General features: G+C 42.5%; 2 protein-coding genes across 5 annotated transcripts in view; one reads left to right on the top strand and one right to left on the bottom strand.

Moving 5' to 3' along the window:
• TSPAN5 (tetraspanin 5) overlaps positions 1-7,480 on the top strand; it is a 94,383-nt gene extending 86,903 nt beyond the window's left edge. The window contains exons 6-8 of one of the 2 annotated variants that reach the window (XM_064148380.1): positions 1,515-1,562; positions 1,689-1,805; positions 2,332-7,480. In XM_064148380.1, the coding sequence (XP_064004450.1) occupies positions 1,515-1,562; positions 1,689-1,805; positions 2,332-2,397 (231 nt within the window). In that variant the 3' untranslated portion in view covers positions 2,398-7,480. The other variant, XM_064148379.1, reaches the window with a different exon arrangement.
• A 3,476-nt stretch (positions 7,481-10,956) lies between these two features.
• RAP1GDS1 (Rap1 GTPase-GDP dissociation stimulator 1) overlaps positions 10,957-16,463 on the bottom strand; it is a 104,045-nt gene continuing 98,538 nt past the window's right edge. For all 3 annotated transcript variants that reach the window (XM_064148362.1, XM_064148364.1, XM_064148363.1), the window contains 2 exons: positions 15,505-15,633; positions 10,957-11,619 (listed from right to left, as the gene is read on the bottom strand). In XM_064148362.1, coding sequence (XP_064004432.1) covers positions 11,492-11,619; positions 15,505-15,633 — 257 coding nt within the window. In that variant the 3' untranslated portion in view covers positions 10,957-11,491. The remainder of the gene's footprint in view (positions 11,620-15,504; positions 15,634-16,463) is intronic.

The following is a 16,463-nucleotide window of genomic DNA, read 5'->3' as shown; positions in this document are numbered from 1 at the left end:
ACACATCCAGACAGGCCTTGAAAGTCTCCAGAGATAGAGACTCCACAACCTCCCTGGGAAGCCAATTCCAGTGCTCTGTGACCCTTACCGTAAAGAAGTTCCCCCTTGTATTGAGGTGGAATCTCTTGTGCTGCAATTTACACCCATTGCTCCTTGTCCTATCCCAGGGAGCAAGTGAGCAGAGCCTGTCCCTCCCCTCCTGGCCAGCCTTCAGATACTTACAAACATTTATCAAATCCTTCTCTTCTCCAGACTAAAATTTATTTCTATTTAATTTTTAATGTTTCCTTTCAGTTGACAAATTCCAAGGCTAAAGGTGTGAGACAGCATTGATAAAGCAAGCAGGCATTCAGTACATAGAAGAAAGCCTAAAATCCTTTTGATGGACTCTTTTCTGCTTTTACAGCCTTGAAGTACATGGCACTGTTAATTTTAGATGTTGAAACTGAAGCATTCATTGCACTCCAAGGTGCAAGTTGCTCAAATCTTGAAGGCCTGCTGAGGGAATCCAGTCTGGACGAACGACAGGATGCAACCTGTTGATGTACTTTTTGCAAAGTGAGGAAACTGTTGGAGGAGCTTTAACTGATGACAGGAGATCTCTTTGTCTCTCTTGCTTCTTTAAAAAAAATCTATTTTTTTGCTTACTGCCTGTCTCACTTGCCACAATTTGATTAAAATGTGGTGTTCAGTACACCTGGCAAGAACAAGCTGGTGCTCTCACTTCCTTGAGAAAATTCCTCCTCCTGCTCACTGTTGTTATATGAGCCAGTAACTTAATATTTTGCTGCTATTGTGGCTGACAGATGAAGTAGTTGTTTCATTTTATTGCCTTGAAATAACTCAGTATACAGAGTAAATGCAGCTTCAGCTTCCAAATTCTGCCATAGCTTATTTTATTACCTGTGCTTTGGGAGTACTAAAGCAGAGGCAGCAGGAAAGAACCCTCCTTTCCTATTGCTATCAAGCAAGGCTAAGCAGTAAGAACACATTACTGTCTCTACAAAAACTAGGCAGGAAAAAGAAAACAAACTCTAGGTACTGTATATATTTCTATAGACATCCTTGGTGAGAGCTTGCACCTTGTACAACAAAGTTACCCCTTCTCGCCTCTTCATACTGCACAGGCTGAACCCTGGAAATATTAACAGTAGTCTTGGCATGGTTTCCAGTATAGACAAGACCTTTGCAGCAGAAAGTTCTTTCAGTCTAAAATAGATGTTCCCTCATCCCTTTACTCTGGCTTCTGAATGTTTGCCTATGAAACGTGGAGTTGACCCAGGGGGAAGGCCACTTTTCTCAACTTGCTGTCCTCAGAGCAGAAAATAGTTTGTGATGCTGTGTTTTTTCTTTCAAATAATGAAAAGCACTGAATGGAAATGAAGGTTTTTTAAAGAGCAATATGGTAACCAAAGTTAGAGAGGTTTTTATCTTTTATACAGGACAAACCTGGGGAGGTAGGCAAGGGTGTTGGGAAGACATTTCACTAACTGCCTCTCTTCTGTCTCTCCTAGGAAGATGTTATTAACACTCAGTGTGGCTATGATGCAAGGCAAAAACCAGTAAGCTTTCTTGTTTATTTAATGTGGTATCTTAAGGATCCAAATCTCCTGCAAGAGCAGGTTATTCTACTGAAGGGATAAGTTGAATGTAATTATGTCTGTTTTCTTCCCTCTTCTCCTTGGCAGGAAGTTGATCAGCAGATTGTTATCTACACTAAAGGCTGTGTCCCTCAGTTTGAGAAATGGTTGCAGGACAATCTTACCATAGTTGCTGGTATATTCATTGGGATAGCATTACTGCAGGTAAACAGTGCGTTCCCTGTAATGAATCATGTGGAAGAACAGCAGATAAATAGCCTGCATGGTGGGGGGAGCTGTATGTGAGACCTGGAAATACTAAGAAATAGAATGGTTGTAGGTTTTAATGAGGGGAAATATTTGATTTTTATCTATAGGGATGCTTTTTCTTTTTTCTTGGTATCTTTCCAACTATCTGCAGTTCAAAACTAACAATCTGGGTTGCATAAAGATTAAGTAGAGGTTTTTAAGCCTGTAGAGACCTGCTGTTTCTGATAGTGCTTAAATGAGCAGTGAAAAGCTTTTATAGTTGTTTTTGTGAAGCAAGTCTAGAACTATTCAATTTTGTGGAACCCAGTGGCACTACAAAAATCCTGGGATTTTCAAGATTCTTTCTTCCTTCTGACACTGAAATTGATATCTAGCTTTCTGTTGTTGCTTTTCTTATCAAATTTCTGCCTGTCTTGAGGAGTTTGCCTGTGTGAAAAGATTTGTCTGATGCTCCGGATGAATAAACTCTTGTCTCTTCCAGATATTTGGGATATGCTTAGCTCAGAATTTGGTTAGTGACATTGAAGCTGTCAGAGCCAGCTGGTAAAACTGCTGAAGTAACTGCAACAAGACACTGGATAACCGAAACGCTCTGAAACCTCCAGTGTGTCACTCTGACACCAAGCTGTATGGAAATGGGTGACAGGGAAGCCTTCTCTCCCAAGTCCATGATACTGCAGTGAACTCATGTTTCTGTGGGAAGGGGGAGAGAAGAGCGGGCTACGTAAAGTCTGCTGCTCACTGACAATTTTCTTTTAAGCCACCACCAGTTTGAAAGCTGTTGAGCCGTGAATCTCTACTGTATTCTTGATCCTGAGTAACAAGTGGACACTTTTTTTAACTTGGTGTATTCAATGGGACAAAGTTGCATCATTGTAGTCTGTGGATATGCTGTTTATTCTTCATGTCATGAGCTCTTCAATGGCTGCCAAATATTCCTGAGATGATCTCTCTCCTCATCACTCAAGAACGATCTCCTTTATTTTCACAGCTAAACATAGCTACAGGCCTAAACCCATGAAGCAGGAAGCAACTTTCTATGCATCTATTGTACAGTAAAAGAAATAGTTTTTAAAACAAGGGATTTTTTTTTTTAAATTCAAGCTTCCAGCCATCTCCTTGCATTACTTAAAGGCTGGAATCAGCAAGCTCACAGGGAGAGTTGCTACATTTTACCAACATCTCTCTTCCTTCTCCACCCTCATGTTGAAGGGAAAGGAGTTTTTTATTTGACAAGCAAGGCTTTGTCGAGCCTTTGGTTGCTGCCATACCTTAGGACATCAATCTCTTGAGGCAAGGATGGGGTACAACTGTATAAATGTATGAAAGCAGTGTGGATGTTGGGTCCAAGTGAGTAATATTATTCAAAGATTGAATTATATGTTAACTTAAAAGATATCAAAAACCTATATATCTGATGTGGCTAAATCTTTTTCTTCTCTGGAATTTAGTGTAACCTAATGTATTTAGGGAATGCACTAATATCAATGCTTTGATATACTTGTGCAGAACTTCTTTTGAGATTATTTTTCTTGGTCTGTTCCTAGCTGAAGCTTTGGTCTTTCTTGATTTCTTTTCTTTTTACTTGCATGAGCTGTGGAGTAAATCTGTGCCACTCCCGTGCTATAAATCTGTGCATACATTTTAATACAGTCTAATCCAAACTTATTTATTGGTAAATGCATGTGATTGAAGGGATATGATCTTTCCATAGAGTTGGAGAGAACACTTCTAGAATAAATGCTTACCTCCAGGGAACAAATCCTTGTTACAAAGATGCATCTCCCTTTGTAGCTCCAAATGCAACAAAAAGCTTTCTTGAAGCAGTGGAATAAAAGCTCTGAAATGGAAGTGTGCGTTGGGAACAGTCAAGACAGACTCTTTTGAACTGGACAGAAGAGAGTAGAAATGAAGCACAAATAGTTGAAGAAGAATTAAATCAGATTCCATCCAGCTGAGAATTTTAGATTAATTCTTCACTAACAATAGTGAACTTACAGACCTGACCATGGCTTGGGTAGTTTTATGCACTTTGTATAAATACATCTTGTTGTGTGACCCTTCTCAGTATCTGCAGAACCAGTCCTGAAAGCAAGGAGCTCTTGGCTCCTGCTTTGGTCCGACAGTGGCAAAGGGTGTGTAGCATCTCTTTCTGAGATCTTAGCATCTTTCTGAGGTGAGCTTCTTAAAATGATGTGGAGTAGGAGAGACGAATGCTTTGCTTTCAAAGTTGCCTTGTTCTGGGGAATGAATAGAAAGAAAACTGGTCTGGTGACCTCTTAATGTCCTTTGACTCTTAAACATATGAACCCTTGCACATTTTGCCTTTCTGTGCTTTAGCTGGCCGTGTTTTTTTTTTCCCCCTCTGGAGGCTGGTGGTAAGCACACCGGTGCTACACAGCTGCCTCAAACTGTCCTGTTGTCCTCCTGTCTTTGAACATTACCTCATCCTCTTCTGGTTAACTCCCACTGACAGGCTCTGAATCAGGCAGCCTCCATATCCTTTGCTATCTGCTGTTAAAGGCCAGCCATGACTCAGAGTAATTTATTATTAAAGCCTTTGAAAGCAGTTATAATTTACTCTCCTTAATAAACTTGGTTCCCTTTCACCACAGTGTTATGTTTTTTCTTAGCCACTCCTGAGGAGTTAATGGTGTTTGTTTCCCCTAAGGGGGCACACCGTTTTACCTGATAGCACCAAGGCAACTAGATCATCAGCACCAGTGGGCTGCAGCAGTGAGACAAAACGATGTGGGGAGAAATCAGGAGGAAGCAACCCTTACACCCAAGAGCTGAGGTTGTGACCTGGTGCTTTGGTCTGCAGAAAAAGAAAGAGCCTGCGTTACAGACACATTCCTTGTTGCCACTGATCTTGAATACTGCTGTTGCTGCTGTGGGCTTCTGAACAAAATCCCATTCTTCTACTTGAATTTCTGCGGTTGTACTGTATTGCCTTCTGTCTTGTCACTTTGTTCTTTGAGTTCCAGTCTGCTGGACATGCTGTTAGCAGTGTCAGACTGATAGAAAAGTAGATGCTGCAAGGTGAGCAGATTTTGTTCTCACTACTTGCACGTGTACACAAGAATGTGCAGCATCTTTTCTGAGTTCCAGAATGACTGTTCTTTTAAAAACCACTAAATAACCTACTGTGGTAGAGCTTGTCTTTATTGCTGCAGGTGCTGCTCTTCCCACACCCCTTCACCGCTACCAAGAGATGCTCTTGTTTTCCTCCTTTTTGTAGTTGCCTGGTGGATGCATACTGAATGTTCAGGATTAGCTGTCTGTATTGCACTTTTAAATCCCATGTTTTTGTGTACAGATTGGGCAAAACGCCTTAGAAACGCCCTGTCAGCAGCTAATCAACAGCTTAGGTGTCCTGTTTGGAAAGCATACGGGAGGCCTTGGAAATCAAACCTATTGTTGTCAGAGCCTGCTAAATGCAACCAAGCTTTCTTCCAGAAAACTTTGTGAAAACTTCAGGTGAGCTGTAACTAGAGCACAACTGCTGGCTGCAGGGGCTCATTTTCTAAAGCAATAAGATGTGGTAGGCAGTATGACTTGGCAATTTCTAGTCACCCCAGTGTGGTTGTGCGGTAGGTTTGAGTTCAGAGGTCAGTCTAGTTATTTTTAATGTGCAGTAGTTGTTCAGAAATTCTGTCAGGCCCTTGTGGAGTGTGAAGTAGCTGTTTGGGTGATTCACGTGGGATGGTGGCACTGCTAATGAGAAGTGTGGTGGCTTTAACAGGAGCCCTGAATTTGAAGATGATTCCAAATTCCTCACTGAGCCAAAGGGCATCGCAGTCATTATTTTGATTTCTAGGCATTCTCCATACTCACAGACCTTTTTCTTGTGGGTTTGATGCTTTTTTTTTTTTTAATAGACAAATGTTTGTTTCGTCTCTGTGTGTCTGTTTCAGTAGAAGTAGGATCCTTTGGCTTAAAAATCTGTAATTTTGTTGTGTCCCTTAGCGTTTGGAGCTGTGGAGGTGCTTGCTCAAGTGTCTGTCCTGAAAGCCACCTTCTCTCCCCTTTGAGAGAGTTGCTAACTGTAGTTTTGATGTGTAAATAGTGTTTGTAATGTAAATAGTAGCATGCAAATGAAATGATTCTTGCCCATGACTGTTTTTCTCATCCCAGAAGCGTTCGTAGTAGATAGGAAAGGTGTTCACCGAGCACGATGCTGAAGTGGCTCCGGCTTCGCCTCTCCTGGAGGTGAGCCCGGAGTGCTTTCATCGCCTGCCCTCTAGTGCCTACCCAGCGGTCTGCAGCAGACACCCGCGGCAGGAGGCGAAACCCTGCCCACCCACCTGCGCTCGGGTTAGTAGCAGGACCTCCCTTGCCTTTTTCCTCTGCTGCTTGGCACTGGAGCAGCATTAGACTGCCAGACGGGGAGGGTTGGAGTCAGCAGCCCCTATCAGTTAATGGGAAGTTGCCATCACTTGCAGCAAGATTCACCGTGGTGCTACAAGAACTGTCCTGGACATTAATCAGTTTTTTACTACCTTAGAAATGCCCCTGCTAAAATTAATTCTGATTAATAATGTTGATGACAGGAGAACCTCTCGTGGAATTTTGATTCTATTTCCTTTTTTGCTGTGTGTGCCTTCTGGGTACATTGAAATGGCAGTTCTGCAAGTACCTGGGAAGGAGATTAGATCTCAACGGGTGTTGAACACCACTGAAAGTTCTGTAGTTCCTCCCATTTTTGTCTTCTCTCAGAAGCTTTTTCAGGTATCTGTTACTGGTCATGAAACAGTCTAAAATGGACAAGATACAACTACCCTATTAGTTACCAAATTTTGCCATTGGAAGAATAAAAATCCATCTCCTTTAACATACAGTAAGTGTTGTGACTGCTAGTGTGCAGCAGGCAGCACTGCTAGTGGTCTTTTGTGTTTCAGCAATAGAAATGTGTTAACAGAAAGCTCCATCTGTATGCGTGTTCATGTGTGTACGTGGTCAAGATGGACCCAATACTACCTTGAGCTCTGAAGACCCTGGGATTTGGGTTTTGTGACTTAAGATGAGTTCCAACTGAGTCTCTCTCGGGTTCATCCTGGGGTGTCCAGCAAGGTGTCGCTATTTCCCCTCTGTGTATTGTTCCTTTTTATATGAATGTATTCTCTTGTGATCCTTTTGGTTTTGAAATCAGTTGTAATATTGATTGTAAGAGCCAACTACACGATTGAAAGTATTGCTATAACAACTGCATGCCCGGTAGAGTTTGACTTGAGCTTTAGTTTTCTGATTTTTTTTTGGGGCTGGTTACCTTCAGTCTAGGAGAAAAGCATAGATCAGGTGCATAATGTATTACTTATCTTTAGCATTAGACTGTGGTATTGTATCACATGCTGAGCTCAATGGATGTAACTGGATTCTACTTGGGAAGTGAATGCAACTTCCTCTTCATTCATTTTAAGCTATTGAAAGTGGTCTTGATCATGCTACTTGTGTTCTTGGGTTCTTGGTTTTTAATAGAGGCATTTTTTTAGGAATGTTTTAATACACGTATGATGGACAACACAATAGTTTTAATAGTTGTGCAGTATTCTGTATTTACTTGAAGTAAAATCATTTTATATGCAATTTGTTAGATAATGACAATTTTATAAATAAAATGGTGTGAAATATGATGTTGTAAATGCTTGCTCTTGATGCAGCACCTTCACCCTCATGGTACAAAGGTACACCCAGGAGAAGCCTCCTTCCTGCCCTTCCCCAAACTAAGTCTTCTATAGACAATGAAGAATTTAGTATCAAGTCACAGAGTGCGTTGTCGTGCTGCCAGCAGCTGCCCTTAAATGAATAAAAAGCTAATACACAAAGAGTACAACCTCATGTGAGGAGGTCCCACATCTACTGTCAACTGCTGTTGAAGTCTCTGGCTAACAAACATGCTCTGCTTCTTTCCTGACAGGTTGTTGGTGTTCCTCAGGCTGCTGCAGCTGTTGGAGCTCTCCCCATCATAATTACAGTGAGCTTGAAGTGTTCAGAAGTTGCTGCTTTTAAGGGAGCAGCACTAAAGGGGTTTGTCACAATGTTAATTAAACTTCTGTAAAGGGAAGTGGGAATTGAATTTTTTCTAAACAAAAGTTGTGAGAGGTGGCATATTTTATTGTGGAGGTAAAAAGGGGTGACAATGTCTTGTGCTTGTTTAGAGAGAGGAGGAAGAAGACCCTTTTTTTTTTGTTTAGCACTGCAGAGCATGATAATGATAATCCAGTTCAGTATCTCAAGCCAACAGTTTTGCTCACAAAACACCACTGTGAGTGATTTAAAAGAATGTTTCCATATCCAAATTGAAGTCCAATGTCATTTGCATGTTTCAGGTACATACAGTTATCTGAATGTAGGGAAACGACTTGGTAAAAGAAGAACGCAGGAAGGAAGAATTCAGCCAAAAAGAAGTTGAAGGTATTGCCTAAATCTTTGTGGTGTGCAACAGATGCAACGCGCACGGATAAGCTATGGTCATAATGGAGGGGTGTCTGCATTCTGTCAATCTTCAGGTTGTGCCTAGGGAACATTTCTGTGGTGGTTGAAACAAATGACTTCTGGGTCCGATAGTCTCACCTGACCAATGGGTCCACTCTGGATCCATGGCCCATATTGTTGGGGTTTATGCTTTACCCAGGAGGAGACTTCTTGTATTTCTGCAGTGTGAAAACACATACATGCTTTTTGTCTTCCTGGCTGGTGTGATGCTGTGTCTTGAAAATCCTGCAGGTGCAGACAAGCATAGCCCACCAGGGAGGTGCTGCCTGCCTGTGTAGTGTGGCAGCAGCAACAGTTTTGGCTTGTTTTGCTGTGGCAAATCAAAAAGCCCCATATCTGGCTTCACCTTTGTGAAAACAGTCTGAGCAGCAGGTACCAAGCTGTCCTGATCACCCAATCAGAACTTCTGTCAGCAGTTCCAGTTCAGTTGACTTCCATCGAGTACTGAAATGCACATTATGGTAACATCTTTAAGTCCTGTTTCTCTTACTAGAAGAGACTCCAAGAATAAATGATTTACCAGGCTTAAATGGTAGATGAACTGCTGGCTGCAGCATACCTCAGAACAGCATAGTGTGTGCATGGATGGACAGAGTCTCCTCAGCTACCCTGTTTGATTTGTTCTTAGGCAGACTCCCCTTCTGTGCCTAGATCTTGTCTAGAAATGAGCCGCTTGATATTCCATCCAGGGAAAACATCTGGAAGTAGGACATAGGTGCTGGTCTAAGGTACAGTTAAGATGACCAGGTGGTTGAGAGTTTTGCTGGTGTCACAACTTGAACAGTTAGGATCAAGTGGTGGGAGCATTTTGAGTTTATACTTATGTCAAAAAGAAGAGTCTTCCCTATAACCAGGTAAGTCGTTGATAACATCTTTCAAATGTATTTTGAAATCTCTTTAGATCAATGCACATTATTTCCTTGCCAGGGAAAGCTTGGGGTTGTGTGGGTCACTATGACCTGTGATTGTAAGCTTGCTGTTTATATTCAGCGATGTTGTTTTGGATGTCACAACATCCTGGTCTATGTTTGCTGCTCTGTGCTGTCACTGCCTTTGTCATACCACTACTAGCCAATGTTTTTGGAGTATTTTTTTTCTTGTTAAATAAGAAGCTGTTGTACAGTTCTCATAGGTTGAGTTGAACCTGCTGCTGTTATTCACACCATGCAGCAGGCATGCCAGCTTCAAAAATTAAAGTGCTAACCAGAGCAAAACATTGAGGCTTGAAGTTCAGATTGCAACTTGAGTGGCTTCCTGTTGTGGCTTTGGGGTTCTGGGTCTTGAGTGCAGGCACTCTTTTGCAGGGATGGCAGTGAGACAGGTGGGACTTGGGTAGCTGCTGTGTTTGGCCTTCTGGTTTATGCTGCTTTTTTTTTCCTACCCTGTATTTCACTTGATTGCTTCTGCAAATAGTCTTTAAGGTAATCGTGCATTGTATTATTAGACAAATGAGATTATTAGCTAAGGTAATTATGCATTGTGATTAAGAGTTTAATAGAAGATACCATATCTTATCTCTTTATCTCAACCCTGAGTTTTGTTACTTTTCTCCTCTGTGTTGGGGGAGCAGGTAGCTTAGGGCTTGGGTTAACCTGTTAGTATTAGATGCTGCTTCCGCATGTTTCTGCCACTGGGTTAAATGGATGTGGAACCTGTGCCACGAGATGCTCCTCTAGCATCATCTGCATTTTTCTGTGGCCTTAGAGCTTAAACTGACCATTGGAGGCGAGTTCCTTTTTATACCCAGCTTATGTATGTAATCCTCTTCCTAGGATGACTGACACCTTCCCCTCTCAGTGTACGTGAGATAGCCAGTGGTTTCAGGGAGCTAGGGAGTGAAATTTGGGAAGGTCAGTAGCAGTGTTTTCACAACCAGATGGCATGGGATTGTGCATGCACTTGGCTTCTTGAGCTTGCCACCTCTGCTGATTGAAAAAGGAGCCTGAAACTTCTGAGGCTGGCACTTCAGCATTGATAGTGCTGAATTTGCTTTAAAATGTTATAGGTGTTATGATCTTTGTCCGTTGTGTCCCTGATGAAGCTGAACAACAGTATCATGTGGCCAAAAACAATGTGCTGCTTGGAAACTGCTTTGCCAACTGCTGTGTCTTCCATGAGAGTTGCCTGCAGGTTCACTCAGTGGCATGTTACAGATCTCCAAAAGAGCAGCTCTAAGATAAACTGGCAATTTCCCAAGTCTTTTACCTAGGAAAGGAGAAAAAGGAAGACTCTTGCATGCTGCGTTTCTCCCCTGATGGGGTTCTGTTGAAAAGTTGTTGCAAGATAAGCCTTTAAAAATCCATTTACAGAAGAACCCAAACAAACAAAAAGCAATTCCAAGCAAGCCCCAGAGTGCTCATACCACACATCTGCACAAAAGAAGGCTTGTCCAGTGTATTCCTGTGAAAAAGCAGGATTGTTCAATCACACAGTGCTTCCGTTTGAGCACACATGGTGAAAAGTGGTTGGAAGAGTTTCCTTTTTATTTGCTCAGCTGAAAGGCAGTGATTACATCAGGACCAGAGCTGGGAACAAAAAGTGCCCCTCACCAGTGCGTGGTGGTGCAGCCATGGCTTCTGGATGTGATTACAATAAAGGACAAACCACAGGATAAAGTGAGAGCACTGAAATTTTTATTTGTTACCTCTAGGTACCACGAATTTGACATTTATAGGCAAGACCAGTGAATGAGCAGCAGTACATTGCATTCAAACCTGAATCTCCAAAGCACCAAAAATGGAGCTAGATTTACTACTTATTCTCACAGTCAGCACGCTAGTCTGGACTTGCTGCCTCTTGTATTGTCCCTAATTTAGTAGTACATTATTATGCAGTTAGGGGCATGAGGAAAGAGTCATTGTGTAGTACCACTTCTACATCATCATAGGACTACAACATGCACATTCTACTACGTGGCCCAAGCAACAAGAATACAAGTAGAACAGTTACAAGTGAAGACAGGTTCATGTTAACACCACCTATGAATCTGTAGAAACCTTTTTGGGTGGTACCTACAGCAGTTCATCAACTTGTGGGAACATTACACGCATGCACAAGTGATACAGTGGAGAACAGAGCAGGAGCAGCAGCAGGACGGAGGACAAAGGTGAAATCTTTGACGGGATGCGCTGGAAACAAGACCTTCCTCAGCTTTCTACAGCAAGTCTCTGCTCTGTTAGTGAGGCCTGCTGGGCAACAGTTTTGTTCTCATGGCTGCGGAGTTTCGATACAACCTCTAGAAACGCCATGCTCTGCACTTCCTTTTGGAGAGGTTCTGGAAAAAGAGGAAAAGAAGTGTCACTTTGTATGAGACCAGCCAGGAACAGAAAAGCTTGGTGAGGGCAAGAAACCCTTCTGCTGAACCCCTCCACGCACAAGTGCATAAGTGTGTGTGTTGTCTTATTGACTTAATTGCTTTTGAGGATGGCAAGGAAACTCTCCAGGGCCTGTGGCATGCCCAGACTCCATGGGTTTCAGGCAGAGATTCATCAGAAAGCTGTCACACAGCAGATAAAAGATCTACCTGGATTGCTTTCTAAAACAGGTGCTTAGGAAATGTTTTTAGTACTCTTCAACTTTATTTTTTAAACCAATGTATCAAATGAGCTCTGGTTGGTTGTGAGGGGCTGGAGTGGGTGATGTGCTTCTTTAATGGACATGTCACCACTTGGTCACTGTTAGCTGTCATTAGTAACTCTGTGTTTCAAATACTAACAACATGTGCAGCGTCCAGTGCTGTGCTTATGTTTTATTACTCAAAACTATGAGAGACTGCCTTACAATGCTGATCCTGGATTGCAGCATACTGTGTATAAATAAGGAGAGGTTGAGAACAACCCACAAAAATGAAGCAATTCAAGAACAAAACTGGAATGAGCTTTCTCCAAGGCCTGTGCTCTGCATATCGCACAGCTGAGATCCAAAGGAGATAGGTTTGTTTTGTGTCCTGTTCAGGTCACTCTAGTGAACTGCCCTTCAGCCACAAATATTTACATGGTTTTGATTCCCAGATGCTGCTGGGGGCCCCATCCTTGAGGTTCCCAGGAGAACTCCCAATCCTCTGTTTCAGATAGCTGTGCTGTATGCCCTTTTCAGTAGCAAATTGTGACATCTGTTTTCTCTTCCTGCCTGCTTTCTCCTTGGCAAGTTTTCAGCTTTCTTGCCGTTTAACCCCTACAGGGTAAGAGCTGGGAACTTTGGTGCTGCTCTTTGCCAGGGGACCTGTGCATGCAGAGTGGGATCAGTGATGTGCTCAGGATGGTTATACTCTAAGCAATTTCTGCTCTTTCTGAGATAGCATCGTGCTTAAGCAGGTATTTCTGAAGAGTTTCAGGAATTCACAGTAGCTGAATAGTTATTCAGCTCTGCTATTCAACTAAACTACTCAACTATACTTAACATCCAGGTTCCTGGGAGCGTGGAGACTCACACACAGAGTGGTGTCTGTGCTAGTTGTTAATGCTCTGGTTTTGCTGATGTTCCATGTTTCCATTTTCCATGGTCCTCATTGTTTTCTCTTTCCATCGAAAAGCAACTTTCAGATGGCTAAAATGATATATGTATATATTTCTTAGCACACAGCTGTTGGCAGTATCAAGTTAAATGTGGTGCCAGATGCCCTGTAACAAAGGGCAGTAACAGCAGCAGTCTCTGGAGATTTAAACTTATCAATATTTAGACCTTTCTGGTCTTTATGGAACTACACTGAGGTCAATTCCTTTAAAATGACTGCACATGACTGATTTCAGCAGAATATGGAGCTGAAGGGTGATGAGGCTGGTGAGAGGCCTTGAGCACAAGCCCTATGAGGAGAGACTGAGGGAGCTGGGATTGGTTAGCCTGGAGAAGAGGAGGCTCAGGGGAGACCTTATTGCTGTCTACAACTACCTGAGGGGAGGTTGTAGCCAGGAGGAGGTTGCTCTCTTCTCTCAGGTGGCCAGCACCAGAATGAGAGGACACAGCCTCAGGCTGTGCCAGGGGAGATTTAGGCTGGAGGTGAGGAGAAAGTTCTTCCCTGAGAGAGTCATTGGACACTGGAATGGGCTGCCCGGGGAGGTGGTGGAGTTGCCGTCCCTGGAGCTGTTCAAGGCAGGATTGGATGTGGCACTTGGTGCCATGGTCTGGCCTTGAGCTCTGTGGTAAAGGGTTGGACTTGATGATCTGTGAGGTCTCTTCCAACCTTGGCAATACTGTGATACTGTAATTATAAATGCTCACTGTGTGGAGCTGGTGGTAGAAATAAGAGGCATTACTGCTGGGAAAGAGATGTATTTTAGTATTTTCACATGCAAAGAGCAGGTTTTACTCTCTGACATCCCCTGCCATGTTTACAATTTAGAAGTGAAAGCCTGGAGTGCTCAGTTTGGATTCCCATGTGCTCACTGATTTTTTTAAACAGGAAGCAGGGCTGAACTCTGGGCCTGCATATTGCAGTTATGTGTCTTCTGCTCCCTGTGAGCCTGGTCATGGGATAAGGCACCTTATGTCTAGGCCAAGCTGATGATTTGGTGGCAGAACAAACTGCCAGCTGGGTAACAGTAAAAAAACCCTAAGATGAGACTGCTCCATACTCTGGTGGAATAGAAACAGGTATTCAGTGTTAACACTGTCAGTCTTGTAGCTGACAAGACCCAGGGAAGGGAAAATGCAAGCATCAGGCAGAATTTCTGAGGATGATGATTTCAGTTGGAAGCAGTGGGAATGCTCACAAGGCATCACAGTGAGGCTGAGGGGTACCCTCTGCAGAAAGGCTGTAAAATGAATAGATACTCAAGCACAAAATGGCTCAAGAAGGTTCTGAGTAACAACTAAATTAGATGTCTTAACACTAAGGTGAATGCCGACAGGGAGCTGAGGCTTGTTAGAAAAGTCTGAGCACAACCTTTGTACACTGAGACGTATATGCTGCTCTTCAAACAATTACTTGTTCTTTAAGATGGCTGCAATGCAGCATTCACCCACGTGGATGTACAGGCCCCCAGAGTTATGCTTACAGTAGGCATGGTGAGTGCTGTTTAAGAGAGAAAGACAAGGCAGCTTTGTTTGCAGAGAGTACACATGTAGCTGTGATACCTTAATTCAGCTGAATTACTCTAAATTCATCTCTCAAGAACCTTCAGGTGTTTCACACTTGGCCAGTCATATGCAGACAGACTACCTTCCTGTACTTAATCCAGTTCATTGTCACCTTAGTTGTCTGTCAGTTTCTGAAATCTTTATGGAATGAAATTTTTTCTCCTTCCACAGAGTAAGCACTTCTTAAAGAACTTAATGAAGGAAATGTAGCTGCTACTTGAAATCTCAATTGGAAATTGGATTTCCCCATGAAATCTTGCTGCTTTTTGTTTCAGTTTTATGTGCCCACAGAGAGGCAGGAAGCTGCAGTATCAAACCACAGCCTGCTACACCACCCTTAGAACATCTGACCTTTTAGCAGACAGTTAGCTCAGAAAGATTAGTTCATTTTGTCCAGCACTGATGAGCCAGAGCATGTCTTGCTTGCCTTTCAAAGCAATCATGAACAGTTGTGCTTGGTGGGCCAAGCACATGAGGGCTGCTGAGGGAAGGACTTGTCCTAGTGAGGTGTGGGGAGCCCTCCTCAGGCAGGTTTGTTGTAAGTACTGAGCTGTGTGCACACCTGCCCTTGCAAACACTACCTGTATCTTTATTTGTTTCCTACCATTTTGGTAGGAATTTAGAACTACCAGTGAGGCTGCTGCTTGCAAAATTCTACCTAATTGAACTTATCTAAGCTGACCAATTGAAAAAAACCAAGCTATCACACATTGATTAAGGGGAATTTGTAGCTAAAGGAGAAAATAAAGTTCTTGTTAACTCCATGTTTGCTAGGAGATCCTGATAGTGGTACTGTTATAAATGCCTTTCATTTCCATCCTGTCAGGCAAAATGTCAACTGGCTGCACCCTGCAGAAGCCACAGTCCAGTTTCTGCAGTTAAAACTGAGCAATAGCCTCTTTTGTGACATTAGAAAACACCATAAATAAAGTGTCACAGTAAATGGAACCCTTCTGTATACACTCCTTGTGACTGGATAACCAGTCTCAGAGTGTATGCATGTGTTCTACACTCAGGCTAAAAGACAGAATGAAGTTTAAAACACAGAAACCTCTTAGGGCAGCAGCCTCTCCTAAGTACTTACCAGATCCTATAAGGGCACAGATCAGCACCATGGAGTTGTATTTTATTTCTGGAGCACTCCTGTCATCTGAGAGCAGTCTGTGTAGAATTTGCACAAGCTGAGCATTTTCCAGATCCTTTTCAGCAGTACCTGAAACACAGGTGAAAAGATTGTAAATCAGAAGTGCTGCTTGCTTTGCTTCTGTCTTTTAGTCATTTACTGAAATGGATATCTCACTGTAGTGGAAGTGATGCTGTGGTACATAGAATTGAAGCATATATAAGGTGGTATGAAAACAGAAATCACAGTTCTTGGTATGAAAATGTAGAATAGCCTAACTGCTTGGAAAGACAACCACAGAGTTTAATGACACAATCCAAACACACGCAGTGAGCTGATGGAAAAGCCACCAGGCTTTCTAGCTGTTTAGGCCAACACCTGCAATGTTTCAGCTTTCCAGACTTTTGCTGTCTGGATTTGCTCTTGGAAACTGAGTAAATACTGATGGTGTAATTCTTGATTCCAGGGTAGAGGGAGCTCAGGGTCCAGTATAAAGGCTGTGAAACATTTAGAAGATTAGAATGTGAATTCTTTCCTCTGCAGTTTTCTAGGAAACACTATATACTGGTTCAGGATCAAAAGCTTTAATGTCTGAAGATGAGACAAAGAAGGCTGAGACAATTCATGTAAATTGGAACATTTTAAAATCCCTTTTAATGAAAACATTTCCCTGCTGCCTTAAAAGTGATGCAGAAGTGGAGTATGTCATCCCTGTAGTATGCAATGAATTGCAAGTGGTAAAATCAAGAGCAAAACTATGTAATGTTGTTGTTCAGTTCCTTATCTTAGTTGACAAGCAAGCAAACAGGGTAAACAAAACCTCTCTGGGGATTTACCCTTCTGCTTGGTAAGCTGAAATACCTCAAAGGCAGGTCAAGACACGTAATCATCTCTGTCTTCAAATGGCAACTCGTCATGTA

Source organism: Pogoniulus pusillus, chromosome 9 (assembly GCF_015220805.1).
Source record: "Pogoniulus pusillus isolate bPogPus1 chromosome 9, bPogPus1.pri, whole genome shotgun sequence".
In the NCBI taxonomy this organism is placed as follows: Eukaryota; Metazoa; Chordata; class Aves; order Piciformes; family Lybiidae; genus Pogoniulus; species Pogoniulus pusillus.
This window is presented reverse-complemented; position numbering and strand designations above follow the sequence as displayed.